The 20,971-nt window shown below is 37.7% G+C and overlaps 1 protein-coding gene across 16 annotated transcripts in view; it reads left to right on the forward strand.

Annotated features, from left to right (window-relative positions):
* The window catches only part of LOC129764626 (uridine phosphorylase 1), an 80,503-nt gene that overhangs the window by 48,033 nt on the left and 11,499 nt on the right, over positions 1-20,971 (forward strand). For 13 of the 16 annotated variants that reach the window (XM_055763933.1, XM_055764012.1, XM_055764002.1 and 10 more), the window contains one exon: positions 17,480-17,603. In XM_055763933.1, coding sequence (XP_055619908.1) covers positions 17,480-17,603 — 124 coding nt within the window. Of the gene's footprint in view, positions 1-7,231; positions 7,472-17,479; positions 17,604-20,971 lie in introns of all 16 variants that reach the window. The other 3 variants (XM_055763909.1, XM_055763893.1, XM_055763902.1) reach the window with 2 other exon arrangements.

Below are 20,971 nucleotides of genomic sequence, written 5' to 3' on the forward strand. Positions count from 1 at the left end.
TTTGTCGCCCTTGTATTGTAAAATCGACGAAAGGCATTTGCAAGGCACTCAATCAATGACGCTACTTTTATGGTTATTATGGTGGCGGCTACCCAACATGTCAATTTTTATTACCACCTGATCAATGGACAGTGGACATCATTCTTCCATAAAAGGTGTATCCAAAATTAATTACATTTTTTTCAAATAATTGATAATTGGGCGCTTGTTTTCGGATTGAAATGTGATGTTCGTAAATATTTTTGAGAGACAAAGGACTACACAGAAAAAATATCCTGGGCTCTCAAAAAGCACGCTTTCAGGCTCCCCTCTCCCCCATCGTGGATAAGTGGACTGATCATTTTGATCATGCTCACTGCGAAATATGATCGATCACAGGAAAAGTCGGTTTATTTTCAGTCTCGATTTCCGATTCACCTTCCTAATCTGCGTCCTTGTTCAACCACAGTATATAATCTTGTCCGCTGTCACCAAAGCGATACAAAATCTTTCCCGCCATCGTTCGAAAAATTCGAAATTTTCAGAGGAAGCGTTCCACTACATATCTCGGCTAAAGCGGATTGATTTTTTAATCCTTATCGAGCATCAATGTCTAGATGACACTGATGCTCGATAAGTTCTCGTGTACAAATGCTTGAAGCTACTCAAATTACAATTTTACTGTGTTATGTCCAGTTTCAATATCGATTTTTTTTACGTAAGGACATATTGACTTTTTTAAAAAAAAAAATCGAAAGCCAGCTATCCGATTCAAACATTAACAAAGTTATTGACAAATTAATGAACTTCATAGGCTGAGGCTTTGCTGAGAAAAATACACTAAATACACTAAAATGCTAAGAAAACTTACTCTAAAATTGAATTAATTATTAAAAAAATAATATCTCATTTTTTCTCAAGTTTTTATTCATATTTTTTGACAAAACTGGTTCAATTTATGAAAAAAATACGACTAGTACTACATGGGTTATCTCACGTAAACGTATATAACAGTTCGACTGAAAAGATTATAAGGTAACACAGTAAAACTACTTTTTTTTGCAAAATTCATTTTATTATTATGTTGAATAATAAAATTGAATTTTGCAAAAAAAAAAGTGGAATGCCAACTCGTCTTAGGAGTTGGAAGCACCATCTCAGATAGTAGTGAAACGTTGTGGGTGTAAAGACATGGGTCATTTAAGCAACTTTGCATACTTTGCAAAATTAGACTACTTTTTGTAAAAAGCCAATTTTTTTTCTTAATTTTTTACAAAAATTTAGAACTTAAAAACTATGATACCTACAAAATTCATGTCAAAGGATGAAATGCAGAAAATTAATTAAATTTTCGTAAAAAATGCCAAAATTTTTTGGAAAAAAATTTCGCTGACAAAAAAGTTTTAAAACTAAAATTCATTTTTCTCAAAAACGTTTTTTTTTAAATCCCAAAAAAAATAAATATACGTACATACATCGGAAGATGGGCGTGTAAATACTCACGTTTGACATTTTATTGACATGTTTCTAAATATAGAAAAGTTAACAGAGAACTTAAAATGTGATAATTTATGCATAAAAATGAAACGAATTGAACATTAATAGCATTGTTCAAAAGAAAAACATGAACAAGTTGTTGTTCGAAAAACTTTTTCCATGTAAATGAAATTATTAAAAATTATCAAAGAATTTTTTGGAAAAAAATTACATTGAAAAAAAATTTTGAAAATTAAAATTTATTTTTCTCGAAAATATATGCTTTTAAAGTTCTAAAAAAAAGATATAAATAGCCCTTAACACTTCCAACAAGTTTTCCATACATCGGACGATGGACACATTTACAGGGTAACTTCGATATAACGTACATTTTACTTTCAAAATTGTACGTTGTATTGAATTGTACGTTACATCGAAGCATAATAAAGAACTCTGAAACGTAGCTCATATTACTTTATTGTGTTGCTGTTTGAGTAAGGTTGATGAATAAAATCAATAAGAAGACGAAGCCAACTTTTCTCATGATGTTTCCCTTCGTTCTGTTGATTGAAGATTTATTCATTTAGAATCCGGAATCACAAAACAGTTGTATTTCGGGATTGGTTGTAGTTACAACACAAGCTTCAGTATCAAAACACAGATAATTTATTGTTCTTTTAGAAAAAGATGCTCAAAAAATTATTTTTTTGGACTTTGATAATGTGTACGTTATAACGAGGTTACGTTATATCGAAGTTTCCCTGTACATGGAAAAAGTTTTTCGAACAAATTTAATTCGAAACATTCTAATGTATGAATTATCGCATTTTAATGCTCTGCTAACTTTTCTCTATTCAGAAACATGTCAAGAAAATGTCAAACGTTGCAAAGTTGCTTAAATGACCCATGTTTTTACACTCACAACCTTTAACTGCTATCTGAGATGGTGCTGCCAACGGCCAGTCCAGTTGGCATGAAATTCGTCAATTGCCTTCGAGGGCGATACAGCGATTATAGCGATCTTGCAACATTTCGATACCATTTTTATAGTACTCTTTCGGTTTTTCCTCAAAATAGACCTCAGTGTCAGTAATCACTTAATCATCGGTCTTAAATTTCTTGCCAGCGAGCATTCTCTTCAGGTCTGGGAACAGAAAATAGTCGCTGAGGGCCGGATCTGGAGAATATGGTGCAATTCGGAAGCAATTCGAAGCCCAATTCATGCAATTTTGCCATCGTTTTTATTGATTTGTGATTTTTCCATTTTTTTCACAATAACAAAAGTTGCTTCACTCTCAATGCTGTAACTCACGAACCAATCGACCGAATGCTGTCAAATTTTGACGAGTATCCATTGAAAGATGGTGCTTTGTGATAGCCAAGTAGATTTTTGCAAGAGGCGCCATCTAGACGTCAACCTTATGAACTTTTCAGCCGAACTGTTATGTATACAATTTGAACAATTGATGAAAGTTCAATACTTTGCCAAAGTGTGAATACCAAGAATTTAGCATGCTTTGCTTTGCTCTTTTTTTGACGTAGAACTACGTCTTTCAGGAAGGGTGCCAAATCAGAAAACAGGTCACGTTTTTATGAAATAAAGTTAACGTTAATAACTTATTTCACTGTGAACGAATTTTCATGATTTGCATACCAATGGAATCGGAAATTCTCTAAGATTTGTTTGATATGCTATAAAAAACATTTCGCTAGTCTCTAAACGGTTTAAATTCATGAAACCTGAAAGAATTTTCTTTTTCCCATATATTTGTTCTGCCGATTTGTGTGCTCACCCTACCCATATTTCGAATGCTTATAACTCTAGTATTTCTTAATAGATCGGAAAGATGTTTGCATCAATTGATAGAAAATATTTCTACGCGTCCATCACAATTAATAAAATGTTATTTTTCATGAGATGAACAATTGAATAACTGTAAAATGTCAAGGGTTATCTAAACGCCCTAACTGCCAAGCTTTGATTGGCCCAATTTAAGGTTTTCCCAACACAGACTTCAAAATCGATGTACCTGAGGAAATACGCTTTGCAAATATAAATGCAAGTCGGAGGCATTTTTGTTCCCACCGAGCTGTGTTTGCCTAACACGGACTTCTAAATCAATGTGCCTGGGGGAATCCGCTTTGTCAAAACATGTAAGTCGGGAATATTTTCTCCCACTTAGCTGTGTTTCCCTAACACGGACTTCAAAATTAATGAGCCTGGGAAAACACGCTTTGCAAATACAAGTCGTGGGTATTTGTTGGTGTTGAGTACTTTTGTACTCGCTTGTCGTTGTGCAGACCGGAAGATGTTTCCCTAAAACGTACTTTTAAACTGAGAAGCCTGGGGAAAATGTCATTTCAGATACGATAGGTGGATGAACTTTCGCGGTTTGAGAACTTCGTAAACATGAGATGTGCAATAATTTCAGAGGAAAATGTAAAATACGTTTGACAATTCTTCCGTTCACATATTTTGGTAGTCCTAGGCATCATATCAAACGTAAAAGGACGTTCATCAAATTTATTTGTAACGAAGAACATAAAATATTACAAAAACTTCGATGCATTCTTAAATAATATTCGAAGTGGTAAACAAGTGGATTGCATAATGTAATTGCGTAGCTCTACGTCGAAAATATGCGGTCGTGTCCTAGATACAACCCCTTACAATTTTTTGTTTTTAAAAGGCTCTAAACTTTGCAGTTCATTCGCCTCTAAGATATAATTTAACATGTCATTGGGTATGAAAATCTATATAAAGATTAGTATCCTTTTGACATTTTCTTTACTATTTTGAAAATACGGTCGAGATGTGCAGCCACGGTATGTTCTTCATACTATTTATTAGAAATGGACAAAAAGTCCTAAGACGCTAAAGCTTGTCAGATGCACCGCATTATTTTCCTTTTTACTTACAACTGAATTCGCGTAAGTCGACATTCTTGAATATTATCCTTTGTTCAAATAGTTAATAGTATTACGTGGTGTGAAAACCTATTTCCGGGATTCGAGTTGTATGTCTCTAGCGAAGGAAACCTTTAATTCTGCTTCCATTAAGATTTTATGGTGCTAGGCGTTGTGGTAATCAGTAGACGACGATCCAGGAGCTCCACTCTCATGCATCGACGTAAATGTCGACCGACTGCACAAAAAAGTTACTAGAAAATTAAATGCCGGTGCCTTTTGAGCATGTTTTTTTGCGAAAAAAAGTATCCCAATTTTGGCACATCCATCCTATAAAGGGTGTCTCACATCAAATTGCATCATGGGAAAAATGCTGTCGAAAATCACCTAGTTGGCCGATCCTTTTCAAACTTTCAGACAATAAAATATAACCAATTAGTAAGCTTTTGGCATATTTATTTCATTCAACTTCAATACCATAATGTAATACCGGCCAGAAGATCGTAGGGCCCTCGTGATGGTTCAACAGAGGAAGCAGACACCTCTGTAGACACTCCTTGAGGTAGATCTGACCGTTTGTAGTCCCGGTAGTAAAGAACGGCGTACTCCATTTGCCTTATGAGCAGATCACTAGCCAAAGCGAAGCGTATAGGCTATCAAATAAATGACCAGTGACTAAAGTTCAACTGTGTTAGACTGCGTTGCATTACCACGCATCGATAAAATATTTGGCTTAGAACGTTTTGAGGCGTAATGGAGAATTATGTTTAATAAAAAAATCCTAAGACGCATAATTTCAACCATTGAATCACATTACGATATTTGTAAAATAAATTAACATTTCAGAACTAGTCAATAATTCAATGTTAGTGTTTTGTGTTGTTTACGTTATTTTACTGTCGAAAAATCACAATGCCGTTGTCTTGATCAACCTGATTAATCCTCCCAAACTGATTTATGATCCGTTCTCTGACACCAAACTGCTATCTCTTTTACTTTCATGGCAATTTCATTCTAAACATCTCCAAAAACCACTAATTCTACTCCATTACGTCCAAATTGGCAAGTGTCTGAAATGAACAGCAAGCAACATAACACTTCCATTAATAAATACGGGCAAAAAAAATCGTGAGAATGCAAAACAGATTCTATTTATTTTGAAATATAGATGTGGATGTATTTTTTAGAAATATTTATTTCACATGCCCACATGGAAATTATTTATACCCCTACCCCTCGCACCGTGGGTACACCCCCTAAAGTTGTCCACGTGGTATGTGGACAGTCCTTTATCTCATCCGGGTGCTATGAATGATGCTAAGACCGTTAGGGGAATCTCAAGCAGAACTTCCAGTGGGGAACTCAATTCAGGAGAACACAAAGGTAAAATGTCAGTGGGGAACTCGATATGTTGGCTCCTGTCAGTTCAATAGAGGTTCAGTTCGTACGCCACCCACGTGGCTAATCTGTTCAAATTTATTCTTTCGAACGATCGAACGACGAAACGAAAATATTATAGTTTTTGTATGGTTATGAAAACTGATATAAACTGAATAATAATCTCTAAATCCGTCATAACACTGAAAAACTAGACATTTGCTTCTTGACATGATCCAGATCATTCACCGCAACTGTCGCAGACTTTTCGAGCCAGAACTCGGAATTCTGGTCGTATCTCAAACTATGACTGAATAAATTGCGATTTGACTAATGTAAACAATACACAATAAACTTTCATCCACTCTTTCAATTTAAATTCTACCCAAAATTTATAAAAAAATCTGTCAAACTTGTATGTTTTTTGTGTGTGCTTTTCAATACAAGACAGACTCGACTTCTCTCTTTTATTCGCTCTCAATTCTACTCCCCCAGCAAGTCTCAGCGAATGGTCCGCTGTCGACGTTCGGAAGCGGTCGAGCGTGACGAGCCCCCAAATTCGAGCGAGAAAAAAAAACAAACAACACTCGATAACAGACATTCCCACTGGTGAGGTGTACCGAAAGGCGTTGTAGAGGAGAATGCAAACAAAACAAGTTTCTTTCTTGATAACGCTGCCAACTTTATTTACATCTACCCGTTCGCGTCCGCAAAAAAAAAAAACAAATAAATAAAACCGGTTCAACATATGTTGTACAGGCAGGACGTTGAGAAATGTCACCTCCTATCGTGCGATTCCTATAATTTTTGTTTTGTTGGATAGACGGAACTATTAATTTTCTGCCGAAAAGTCGTCCTTTGGGCTGACTGAGCAACAACGGCAACAATAAAAAAGCGAAGATGTTATTTTGCGCAGTTCGCTGGAGATTGTGACATTGAGAGTTGTGTCTGTTGATAGAGGTTCTGACGGAGGTTTACCTTAGGTCGCACGTATACATTTTTAAGATTATTCCGCTTTCATGATTACACAGCTGAAAATATAATTTCATGGTTTGTTCCTCTATTACGGAGCAACTGATAAGGGATTACACAATTGGCTTGGCTTTGAAATCCCCGTCTTGGCGTCGCGTTTCCCAAGGTCACGATTTTTGTCGGCGTTTGGTGTTCACCAATGGTGAAGAAATTATATTTTGATGAATGAAAAAACCGTTTAAAGAACCACTACAGTTTGTCATATGGCCATGTCATCATCCAGGTTATGCAACAAGTTAGACAGAAAAATGACCGAGAGGTTTCTACCGTAAAATCAAGTGATATGTTTATCACTGTAAATAATGGAAAACGATGTTTAGTTACAGAACTTAGCAGCTGTAACGATGACAACTGTGAACAACAACCACGAAAATCATCCATGCAAGAAATCAAACTGTTTCGCTTCGTCAAACCGTTTGCCAGCAGTTGAGTCAGCTTCAATTCGATCGTAAATTTTCAGCGCTTTTTTCGTCAACTTAGGTCATTTCCGGAAGTTCAATAGAGTTTGAAAAACAGAAGTGAAAGTGATAAAAAAACCTTTTCTTTCGGTGCATAGAAGAAAGAAACAGTGAAACAACATAAGTGACGTGATGATGCACCAAAATGAAAACGGAAGCAGTCCGGAGGTGTTCGGAAATGGGTCGTCCTCAAATGGAAACCACGAAGAGGATGAAGAGACGGTTTATCCTCGGGATACAAGGTAGTAATCGAATTGAACTTTAATGGTATTTCTGCGTGTCTCAAAGAGACAGGGACACTCATTTTTATTTATTCGAAAAATATATCCTTGTATTCTGACAGCTTTCATGCTTTGGTGTCATCGAAGTTGTGATAGGTTTAATTTCTGGCTAGTAGGGGAAATGAGGTTGAAATGAACCAGTGCTCAAACTTCTATAATTTAACTATAAACAAATTGATACTTCTTCATTATCCTATTCTTAGAACATTTGAAGCGGTGTAAGACATCCTGTTATGCATGAAACTGTCAAATGTAAAAAATAATAAATAAAACTGAAATTTCTCTCACGGTAGCCTTTTTGATGTAATTTTGTGCGCATCGTATTTAAGGAATTTCCCGTGAAATTTAAATTATTCGACCTGATATCTTCGACAAATCATCAGTTTGGACAACTGTTCACATATTCAATGAGAGGTAAACAGGTATTTTGTTTGGTTTCAGTGATTGATTCGCATTCGGAATTACTTTGTTGTTTGGGGCAAAATGAGCCACCACTGGATAAAGACTAACAATGTCATGTTTTCCAAAGCTGATCTACCTCATCAAATGTGACTTTTCAAGGGATTCCTTTTGTGGCTTTAACCCTGAAAAAATATGCCACCTCGACCAAAAACAAACCTCAATATGTGAAGCGTTATGCGTTTCTTACTACTTTTTCGCACGTATGAGTAATTTCTAATATTACTCTAGGTGAATAAGCTCAGTATAATTCATACACGTACCTGCTATTTCAATAAAGATTTAAACAAATTTAGATAAGGAACAACGCATAAATCTATCCCATTTAGCATAATATGTGTAATTGTTCATTTTACCACCACCATGTGATCATATTAACCGCACGATAAAAACATCTTACATCTTATTTTCTTTTAATGAAAAATGTACTTTTTTATTTTGACGTGGGACTACGTCTAACCGTAATATATGGGGGGTAAAACGAAAACCCAAACACAGAACATGCAGGAAAAAATGAAAGAGTTCGAATGCTTATAACTCGAACATTTCTTACTGTATCGGAAGGATGTTTGCATCAATTGATAGAGAATATTTCCACGCATATATCGCAATTAATAAAATGTTATTTTTCATTAGATAAACAATTGAATAACTGTAAAATGTTAAGCGTTATCTAAACGCCCTAAATGCCTCGTTTTGATTGGCCCGATTTACGGATTCCCCAACACAGCCATCAAAATCAGCATCCTCGGGGAAATCGGCATTACAAATACATGGAAGTAGGGGGACTTTTGTTCTCACCGAAAAATATTCCCTAACACAGACTTCAAAACCATGTAGCGTGGGGAAATTGGCATTGCGAATTCATGCAAGTCGGGGGCATTTTTGTTCCCACTGAAATGTGTTTCCCCAACACAGATTTTAAGACCAAGGTGGAGAAATCGACATTGCAAAATGCCCATGAAATTTAAAATGTCATGAAATTTTAGAGGCGAATGAACTGAAAAGTTTAAATCCTCTTAAAGCCAAAAAGAAAAAGAAGAAACACATAAAAGTAGGGGGAGCATTTATTCCCACCGAAATGTGTTCCCTAACAGAGATTTCAAAAGCAAGTTGCCAGGAGAAAATCGGCATTGCAAATTCATGCAAGTCGGGAGAATTTTTGTTCCGACTGAAATGTGTCTCCCTAACACAGACTTCAAATCCATGGAGCGTGGGGAAATTGGCATTGCAAATTCATGCAAGTCAGGGGCATTTTTGTTCTCACTGAGCACAGAGTTCAAGACCAAGGTTTCTGGGAAAATGGGCTTTGCAAATGAAAGCAAACTGCGAGTACTTTTGTACTCGCTTGCCTTTGTGTAGACTAGAATATGTTTCCCTAACGCGATCTTCTAAGCTTAGGAACCTGAAAAAATCGTGCAGACGCTAGATGCGAATGAACTTTCAAGTTCATTCAAATTCGCAAACTCGCTTCGAGAAGTACGTACACTTGAGAGATGCAAACTTCAGAGGGAAACGCAAAATAAAATAATCGTTCGATAATCCTTCCGTTCACAAATTTTGTCCTAGGCATCATATACCAAACGTAAAAAGACTATCATGAAATTTACTTGTAACGAAGAACATAATCTATCACAATACATGAATTGCCCTTACATGGCAAAGCAAATATATTGAATTCATTTGAATTTGGGAATTGTTTCATTCAAACAAGAATTTAATCAATACAAAACAAATAATTGCTAAGCTAAGGTCCCACGTCAATTTTGCGGTTATATCATAGATATGACCCAACCATTTTTTTATAATAAAAACCGTTTTATATCTTGAACAACAGTTAGTTAAGCTATAATATTCTTCGGAGAACGGAAGTTGTAGCAGTATGTGGACGAGTAAATGGGCATATTCCTTAGGGTGTTCATTTTAACCGCTTTTCCTCTAAATAACCTCATGCTAAATACCGCGATCCGCTTATTTTTAAATCAATGAGCATTGCTGGTCATTGTTTTACTTCACTGATGATCTCTGAGAGGAAATAACCAGGGATCGAACCTTCTTGATCAGTTGACCTTAACAGAATGTATTCCAACGGACGCGTGTTGATCATAGCTTCAGTGGGATGAATTACCTCAGAGGGTATCGGGTCTCAGAGTTAGTAAAAACTGTAGTCAAACGTTTATTACGTTCTTTGGCCTTACTCCCTAAAAAGTTCTTCGTTCTATGGAAGTTCGTCGCGCTATCACTAAAATACCCACTGATGAACCTCTTCGTGCAACAAATTTTCTACCTGCCATGATACAGATTTGTGTTGATGTATTTTTTACATTTGAAGTGGACATATAACTCTTAAATACCTCAGCAATCATCGATCGCAAGCTAGGGATTCGGTAGAGTTGTCGCAGCTCGTTCTCCACGTTTAATTCCGATTTGAATGGTGATTTTGTTAGGATGTTTCAACAGTTCTTACCCTTATTGACGAAAAGCTTCCTAAGTTCCTGTCAGCATGCTGGATAGCATATTCATCACCACCTTAATACTTTCACACAGAAGAGATCCCCATCCTTAATGTGTGCTATCGTGTTCACTCCTTACGCAGGCTGCAGAACTGTGTTCCTCCTTGCTTCTTTCACCACTCGGTGACCGCTTCGCATGCACCCATCCATGCTCTCAGGAACTCGTAAGGAACCACCAACACACGGATGGGTAAAAACCTTTGCAACGCACGGACATATTTCGTTCCATACGGTATCCATTAGACTCCGCCTCGATATCTCTCCATGCTGCTTCTCTTGAGACCGCCGTTGATCTCATCGAATCTATTCCTAGACAGCGGTTGAATCCGTCCACAAAAAACGTTCCGTCACGTCGGAAAACGTGCATAGATATGATACTATCGAGAAAGAGAGATCCTTAAACGGCCGTCTGACGCTCCGGCCGTGGAATCGTTGACATTTTCAACGGCGATACGTTTGATTTCGCCACCACAAGAGTTACGGCAGGTCAGTCTGGAGTTCCGGTCCGGTTTCAGCGAAACAACACCGCGGAATGCGAAGCGTGTCGAGTTTAAGTTTGACATGTTTGATTGCACTATTTACGGCATTTGTGATATTCCTAATAGTATCAAAGACAGGCAGTCCTTCGCGGGCAGACAAAAAACACGTGCTCGGCTGATTCATTCATATTTTCGCATTCCAGACTAAGATGCTTGCGTGCGTGTACAAACTGAGTAGGTACTGCCTTAAACCACCGTGATCAACGAGGAACTGCGTTAGGTAGAAATTCTGTCGTAATCTGCGTCTGTCCCATGTTCGTCTCGTAGTCTAGCAGCCGGTTCTCAAAGTATCTTCTCAAGATACTGCACAAATAGTTTGAGACTTTCATTTTGTTACAAAATACTGGTTTTCTCTACGCTTCTGTTTGGATGCCTCTTTCGCTCTTACGACCGCTGTGTAAATGACATCTACCGTAGATGTTCCTTTCTCGAATCCGAACCAGCCTACAGTCCATCGGCTCCCTCCGTGCATTCCGTCAACCTGTTGGGATGATTTTCTCCAGACGTTTCCCAACAGCGTCCAACGGGTCTTTTGCCACTGTTTTTACTGGTTGAGATAACATGCTACATACATACTAGTTTTTGTACCTTTGATAGATCTGGAAGGTAGAACTCGTCTAGCTAGAGTCTAGACACATTGCTGTCCTGAACATATCATTGAACGAGAGGACCACCGCCTTTAGAGCCAAATGAAGGATTCCATCCAGGCCACGTGATTTCTTCGTTTTGAGTCATTTCACAGCTGCAACTAAACTCATTATTATCTCTGGTGTGATTGCTTACTCGTAGGAAGTGTCTTTCGGCGGTGAGGCAGTTGGAACGAAGCACACCAAGTGCTTCGGACTCACGACGATCTTTGCGGAAGGTATCAGTGGTGTCCTTGTTACACAGGTTACAAACACTTGAAACATCTCTCCAGCTGCTTTCTTGTTTCAACAACTTGTTCGCTGTGTCCGTCGAGAGACGATTCGTTGCGGTCTGTGTCACTCGATATGTTGTTCTCAACAGGATTGTTATCGGTACTTTGCGCATGGTGTTTTCCGCCTCTAGCTTCCAACGCAGGTCATCCTCAGGGGTAAATAGACCGAGATTACAGCATTCTATCAATGTTTCGAGAGATGAGGGCCTTACATTCGATCCATCACTAAGGACCTTGAATGCTGAGCTTCTGATATTCGGGTCTCACTTCAGCTCGATCAGCATGATGTAAGTAATAGGGTATGATGATTCTGTCGACAATTGTTGATAGTGCATTTCTTCACTTTCTTACACGGTCATTTTTCATGCTGGCTTAGACATTCCCTGCTGAGATCATTCTGGTTCACAATTTTCATCCTCTCGTCGATGAAGTCTGCCACAATCTGCTACCCGGAAGCGCTTCACAGGACTCTGCAGTCCTGGAGTACCATGATTCGATTCTTTTTTCGTGTATGAGGCCGTTTCCGAATGTGTCTGTACCAGTCTGTCAATATTGAATGATACACAATGTGTCATGCAAGTAACCATTCACTAATATGTAACGTAACATGGATGGATGATTGAAATACTCGACCGAATGACAGTATTCCCTTTTTTTGCACGACATGAATATATTCGAGCTGTACTTAACATCGCACACCATTTTCAAAGCCTGCATACAAGTTTGAGCCGTATATATCGTCCCGTTCTAGCTATAGCAAAAACCGCTGCACAGACAAGTGCAGAGCGATAATACACGAAAAATTACGTCATCATTCGGTCACCACTTGTGGAGAGCAGCGAATGGGAAAAGAGTGAAAACGAGAGATTTTTTTGTTTCTCACTGGAGCGATGTCGCTAGTAAAGTATAGCGGTCTATATGAATATATACGATTCAAGAAATAGCAGCTTTAAAAATGAAAAATATAATCTGACTACCCTTCCCTGAGCATCTAGAAAGCACAGTTTGCACTCTTTGACACTTTTGGGTCAAGATTTGTTGCTGTAAATGAATATGAATAATTCGCTTTGCGTAAACCGTATGATTCTGCTGCTTCATGATGCATGAAGAGAGGTTCGACATATAATGGGTTAGAGGCAAAGAAAAATATAAACTTCCTGCACCGAAACCGATCATGACGGTTTTGGTTTGCTTGATCGTGTATCATGTATCACCATAAGCGTCTATACTGACCTTATAAGTTTTAAGGAGTAGTCTTCGAGTCCACAAATGTTGCGCTTCCGCTTACTAAGCGAAGGGTCGAACTCAATTCCAGGCCCTTCCAATGACAATCTTCAAAATATGGCATTTTTCAAAGCTAGAGGCGAATGACCTTGAAAGCATAAAGCCTCTATAATATAGAAAAATAAAGAAGTAAGTCCGTAGGTCACGAAGGAATACGGATCAGAGCCAAATGTGTTTCTTGTTCAGTTCATATCTCAAATCTCTGGGTTATTCCATATGACACTACATGAAGGCTAAGCGTCAATACAATACAACTACTCCCAAGTAAACCAAAACCTTTACCTTGGATTCGAAATATAATATCGTAACCAGTCGATGATTCTGGAAAGGTATTGAAACCGTAATCACTGCCAACGGAAAGCTTGAAAGCTTGAAGTCTAATCTTCAATCTACTTGAGAAATAAATGAGTTCGCTAGTTTTTTTCAATTATTGACATGCTCCTAGGGTGCAATCTTTTTGCCGCATTGGATATAACTTTCTCCAGCGGGCATACTCAGATACCTGTCTAGTAAGCCTCCCTTTCACTTTAGCCGACTGCCTTCGAATGACCATCTGTCTTCGACGAAACATTATCTTGTTTGTCATTCTTTTCTCCAGTAGAACCTTGGCATCCACCGCAGTAAGTAGAACATCGGGTATACTACATGGGCTGAAAAGTCCCGGGATTTTTAATGAAAACAATCGTTTTTTGGGCAAAGCTGTATTTATCCCTCAACATAGTTTCCTTCGAGGACAATACACTTAGTATAGCGAGTTTCCAACATTTCGATTCGCTTTCCGTAGTACGAAACGTCTAAGTGTTTGAAATATGCCACTCTACAGACTCCACTCTACAGACTGCCACGTTTCATCCATTGTCACAAAACGTTGAAAGAAGTCCACTCGATTACACTTCAAAAACGCCAAACCTGCTATTGAATCATCAACGCGCCGCTCTTTTTGGTTGACGGTCAGCAAACGCGGCACTCATCGTGCGGATAGTTTTTGAAGTCCAAAATGTCGTGCAAAATTTATTTCTTTACGATCGTTCAAAACGAGTCGATGCACTTGTTTTACGATTTCTGGATTCGTAGCTTCTATTGGCTTTCCAGAGCGAGGTGCATCTCAGTGTTGTACGGCCTATTTTGAATTCACTAAACCACCGATAAACTGTGGTTCTTCGGAGGAGCAGAAGTGGAATAACATTTCGTCAACCACTGCATTACTTGTTCAGGACTTTTTTCCATCAAAAACAATGTTTGATCAAATTACGATATTCCTCTTTTTTCCTTTTCTATACGAATGCTCAGGTATTGACACTTAAACAACTGTAGTTTGTGAACAAATAAACGAAATGTCATGAAACTTCACACATAAGCTAGTGACAGATGAATTTCTCGAAATGAATCTTGTTAATTTTTTAGTGGTGCCATCTGTTGGAAAATCCCGGGACTTTTCACCCCATGTAATACAGTAATTTACATTTAATACGACATGTCGATACACAACTCAGTGTCGCATAGGAGGCGATTTTGACCTGTAATTGGACATTTGCGATGAGAGTGGTACAATGTCGACGTCTGGTGGCAGCATTCAATGTGCGGCCAAAATTTCCAATTAATGTGTCGCATTGCAGGTCTGTCCAATTAGCTTAAATGTAACTTACTGTATTTCAGTGGCGAAGTCTGCGCTGTGTATTTGGTGGACCAGATCGGTGCTGTTCAAACCAAACAAAATTATCACTGGGGAACGGTCTCAAATTCAAATAACTTTTGATTGAGACACAAAATATGTATCTACAGCATGACAACGCTCGACCTCACGATGCAAAACCCGTTGAAACCTTCTTCAAAACACTCAAATGGAAAGTCAGATCCCACTCGCCATATTCTTCAGATATTATGGCGTCCGATTTTTACCTGTTCCCTTCGATGGCGTATAATTTGACTTATCAACAGTTCCGCTGAAATGAAGCCACCAAAATACCTTGATTCGTAGATAGCATAAACGTCTCAAAACATAAAGACTATTAGCGTAACTGTATTCGAGCTCTGTCAAAAAGATGGAGAAAAGTTGTAGATAACGATTGACAATACTTTGATACCAATCCATTGAAGTAGTATAGGTAAAACCACATGTTTTCATGGGGTAATAGTGTTTGTGAGAGATGAGCAACGCACACCGTTTGTTTTGGTTTTGGTACGTAAATAGATCAATTCACTTATCAGACTGTGTGGCGCTTCACTGACACGAGTCTTAGAATACATTTGAAAAAATAACAGTTCAATACTGAAGTAAAATGTATGAACGATGTGTTCCGATGAACAATTGCAAATATAAATATATATAGAAGGTGTATTTGCATCTGAAGTAAAATCTGATTACAAAAAAGGTATATAAAGTCTGTCAAGATAGTTGTTCTTTAGTTGTTCCGATACTTTCGTCACTGCCAGTCGGAAGGGATTTAAAATCATGTTCTTTGATATAAGCAAAATATGTTTCAAGTTTAACTTGCTGTAAATAGTCTTGAAAAATGCAGTACAATTTCCTTATTTATGTTCTTCTATACTGTTCCATCGTCTGCTCACGTTGGAGAGCTTTAACTCTTCTCTTCGTTGGCCGGCGCATTTTGATTGAATGTAATACTTTTTCGTTTACTATTTTTGACAGCAGAGGCAGCCGTGGCAGTGTTCCGAGCTCTGCAATACAATTTTCTTAACCAATGTTGAAGTAGCTAAAATTTGCATTATTGACCCATTAAAATAATAATTGCATTGATATCAATACAATTTTATTTTATCGATTTTCATGACATGATACGATATGACTCAGGAATAAGATTTTATTGAGTGGTTTTTATAGCTGTTTCGATGATGTTGTCTGGCATCAATGTCGGAAAAATAACGATGCTTTCACCAATACAAACAAAACCATTGCGGAAAATTGAGAAATGAAAATTTAACTTTCAGAGCACTAGCTTGAGTTTTCCGACGTTTTTCATTATACATTGCGACGGCACATGAAAATTCAATATCTTGTGAGTAATCCATTAGAGTTTGGTTGATATTACTTGATGGGAAGTGTGCGAAAACGATCATTTTCTACACGCTGTTTCGCAAAACTATTCATTTTTTTATATATAGGGCGAGGGGTGAGAGAGGGAGATGAAAGAAATGAGCGCCATTGTGGTCTCCTTCCACCTTCACCTTAATAACTAATCTGCGTGGTTATTTGCGTTTACTTCCCTGCATTCTAATTATCTGCACTTTCTTTTAAAAAAAAAGCTCCATGTTTCGAATAATAAATCAAGAGAATCATTGATTCATGCACAGAAAAACATTCACTTCCTGTAGCATAATCACTTCAGCTTGTGGGATATACCCAACATCCCAACTTTTAAATCAATCTGAGCAAAATCTTACAGATGTTTGCGGCAGGAAGTTCCGCTGGTGCAAGGGAGTGGGAATACATAACTGTGACAACTTTCACTGATTACAACCGTTGTCGTTAGCCCCTCCTCCAGGGAATGAAACCAGCTGAATCCTCGTATCAACTTCATTTACGCTGTAAATGAAGTTGATACGACAAAATACTTATAACTTTGATTGTATTGTTTGTCTCGTTTCAACTCGGAGCGACAAAGTTCTTTGTTCGGGCCTATTATCATCGTGTCTCGCTTTCTTGGGAACACCTGAAAGCCAAGTAATTATAACTTGGCGAAGTGGGTCTAAATTGCGAGGATAACTTGAACAGTGCTGTGAGCAGCTACAACAACTCGTGTATATCTTTTTACACGCGAAATTTAATCCCATCATTCCTTGGTAGAAACAACACACCACTGCAATTCGTAATAAGACCGTAGACCGTTATCGTTTGCCATTAATGCGAAATCTACCACGACAGGATGAATATTTTATATCTGCATATTTTCCGCTGAATTCACAAATCAACAAATGTCGGAAAGCTGTCATTCTTTGCACAGCGGGGATAACGACGTGGCACATAGGATGTGGCGCGGAAATCAAATATTTATTAATATGTTTTCATTTCCATTTTTCGTCTCCGCAGTTCTAACGACGAACAAAATTTGAAACAAGTATGAACACAATGTTCCTTCTGGGATCATGAATATTTGATTTCAGTTTTGGAATGTGGGCATTGAGCAATCGATTCCCAGGAATCATCACCGAGCTCGTATCGGACTCATTCCTGTTAGAACTCTGTTTTATAAAAAAAACTCTCACGTTTCATTATTTGTTTTCTCCATTCTTGCAGATACAACGATGGCTCGGTCAAGTTGCGAAATCCCAACATTGAACTCATGGATCAGGACATCCTGTACCATCTGGCTTTGGGCAGTGGGAGCCACGATTTGCAGGAAATGTTCGGTGACGTAAAGGTAAGTTTTGGATTTATGATTTTTAATTAATGAATACGACTGCATAGAACACTGTATTGGACACTTCTCTCCGAGAATAAGCGGGTCACTATCTATTTTTCGAATCTTCACCGCAATGAGTGTTGTTTGTAGGAAGGTGCATTCTGGAAGATAGATTTTTTTAATCATGGCCCTATTCATAACAAAAATGAAATTGATTCAAGAACATTCGCTTATGTACCTAACTTGTTCAATATCATTATTCACGGATCTACATATCAATGGTTCTGTAATCCAATCGTATGAAATCAAACTAAAAAGATTGATTTGAAAACAGACAGTGGATTTTGTCACCACATTAAACGAGGATCTCCCACTCTTGATTTCTGACGTCAAATGAATTTCATAGCCAAATTCGTTAAAGTTTTGCCTCAGTGTAGATATAATCTATGCTGCACCCCGAGTCTGAGAAAGTCAACAAGTTGAGTTGAAGAAGGAATAGCAACGTTAATTTGCCCGCAAATTCACGCCATCAACAACGAGTCAATATTTGCTCGCAGCTCTCATAAACTACAGTGGCTTCTTGAAACCTAAACGTAGCAGCAGCAGGTCCTGAATGGAAGCTGAAGGAGCGGTATGCTTCAGGGATGTGAGGGAGCTGCTGTGACAATTTCACTCCGTTGAATAGGGCGAAGAATTTTATTTGGACTATGGATGGTTTATACACCAAAATCCTCGTTCGAAAATTACCAAATACATTTGGTAATGCAAAATTAGTAGAATGTATAAATTTTTTGTACATATTGTCAACAAACCCGCATCCCTACCAGAGATTAGTATATTTTACTCGATAACATTAGTAAGCTTGGATATTGTCATATCTGAAAACTAATGAGAAAAGCGCGTATTAACCATTTTCATTGTTCCCATAAGGCAATACGGAGGTATAATAAGGATATAATTCTGATACGTGCATTTTCGGCGAGAAAATGTAGCCGTTATTGTGCTTCCGGATCATGGTTCTGCTTGACATATGTGTTTATTAGTACGGTCGAAAATGGCTATAGATTGGTAGTATTTACCAAAAAATTCGTTATATTTACTAATTATTTCTCTCAGTGTACCTATGATACAACCGCATTGGCTCAGTAATCATTTGTGTGTATTGATTAAATTATTAATTTAACTAGTGATTGAATCAGACAATTTACGAATTCAAATTGAATTCGACATATAAGTAAAGCGTTTGAGCAAATCTCGATTTAGGTCAATTCATCCATTGTGATAGATTACGTTCTTCATTGCAAGTAAATTAAGTGACTAAGTCTGACCCAAGGCGCTTAGAAGTATATCCTAAGGTGAGGCCGTTTCGTCACTAAGTTGGTTAGGGGAGCGGTATATGAAACCGGGAGAAAGAAAGCAGTAGAGGAATTATTTCAGCCAAGACGGGTCTATGGTACTAGGTGAGGCCGTTTCGTCACTAAGTTGGTAAGGGGAGCGGTATATGAAAACAGTACGGAAGAAAGCAGAAGGGGAATTATTTGCTTGTAGCGTAAAAGAGACAGACTGATCACGAGCGAGCTTCGGCACCAGCGTATTGTGTTTTGTTTACATACAAAACACAGTAGAAAATAATGAAACTTCGTTTGTTTCTATGACTATGGGGGAGTGAAACTGGCACATTGAAATATCACTTTTATCCGTCTTTTTCGACGTGATCTCACAAATATTCACTCCACACTATCACATTACCCTCATACTCAGCGGGAGCTCTACAAAAATATACGTTTTTATTGATAAATTACTTCCTGAAAATAGTATTTTTACATGGATGCGGTGGGCAATCAAAAATAAACACAACGACTGACGTCACTATTTGCGAAATAGTTATGGCAGCGCATGCTATGTCGCTTGAAACTCGACCATCTGCATTACCTTTTTTCCAGGACATTGGTATGACACAAGGCGCTTGTATAAATGTATGACAGGTGAAGCAACATCATCACTTCAATAAGAAGGGGATTACGGTTTGTGGAGCGGGGGTTGTTTGTTTTGTTATTACTAGGATACGCCATTTTTGCATATTCACATGCGAGAGTAGTGGAAATGAGAATGAAATTCTACAAAATCATCCCTTCTTTTTCACATAAATTCGCGAAAGTCGAACATAGTAGGCATCGTTCGAATAAGCGTCGTAGCAGTTTGTAGAGAGCCGCCGGCAGCGTTCTGATGATTTTCCTGTTCTTCCGACCGGGTAGAGATTTTCACCAGAGCTGTTTGTAAACAATACCGACAGCAATTCCAATATGGCTGAAAGTGTATTTCATATGATTGTTTCACCTGGTATATATAGAGGCGCCTTGCTCCAGATAAAAGAACTAGAGCCAAAAGGTTGAAAGAATAAATGGTCGAAAGACAAAAGGTCGAATGACAAAAGATCAAAAGACAAAAAATCGAGAGCACATAAGGTCGAAACGGGACAAAACGCTGAGAGGGGAAAAGTACGAAAAATAGAAGGTCGAGAGCCAAAATTTCGAAAAGACATGAAGTTGAAATGAGACAAATCCAAAACCTATTGTCTTTTCAACCTTCTATCCTTTTGAGCTTTTGACCTTTCGACCATCTGTTTCCGATCTTTTTTTTTTATAGATTTATTTCAGGAATCCTTTTTTGTTATTGTCGTTTTAGTTGAAAACATTATTAAAAAACAATTTTACTCTCATTGGTACGCGCATGTGGTCTACGATTTTCGAAGAAAGGACCTAAAAACATTCGTTTACAAATGATGTTAGGTCATTTTTATTGTTGCTCTAGAACTGAACTGTCCTCTCATACCAATTAGTGAACTATTGCTGTATTTGCGTGAAAATAGCGTGTTTTAACATAACTGTGAAATTTGAATCATTCGTCGAAATTTTATTTGAACACTAGTTGAATACTAAGTTTTTATAAATATTTCTTAATTAAAGGTCATTTGTTCATCCATTTATAGTAGATACTTACCTTTTCTAGCACTTAAAATGAAAGACCAAACCAAATAATGAAAAAAAAAACTACAAAACTGAAATATGAACGATTTTTTTTTTGTTAACGCAAACAATTTTTTACTGGCTTTAACTGTCACTTTTTTGCAAATTCTTTTTATGCGGAAGGGTATAACCCAAAAGAAAGTCAGCTTTTCCATTATTCGATCATTTATAACATTAAAGCTCAGTACATTTTTATTTAAAAATGAAGTGTTCGGAATATGAGTCAAGCGGTAGAAACATTTGAGTTTCAATATACAATCTACCTTTTTCGAACTCCAATTTAGATTTAATCCCTTTAACAAGCTTGTGTGCGGTGTGTCGACAGTGTGATACCATCGGAAGGCAGAAAAGATAATATAA

The sequence above is a fragment of the Toxorhynchites rutilus genome, chromosome 1 (genome assembly GCF_029784135.1).
Source record: "Toxorhynchites rutilus septentrionalis strain SRP chromosome 1, ASM2978413v1, whole genome shotgun sequence".
NCBI lineage: Eukaryota > Metazoa > Arthropoda > Insecta > Diptera > Culicidae > Toxorhynchites > Toxorhynchites rutilus.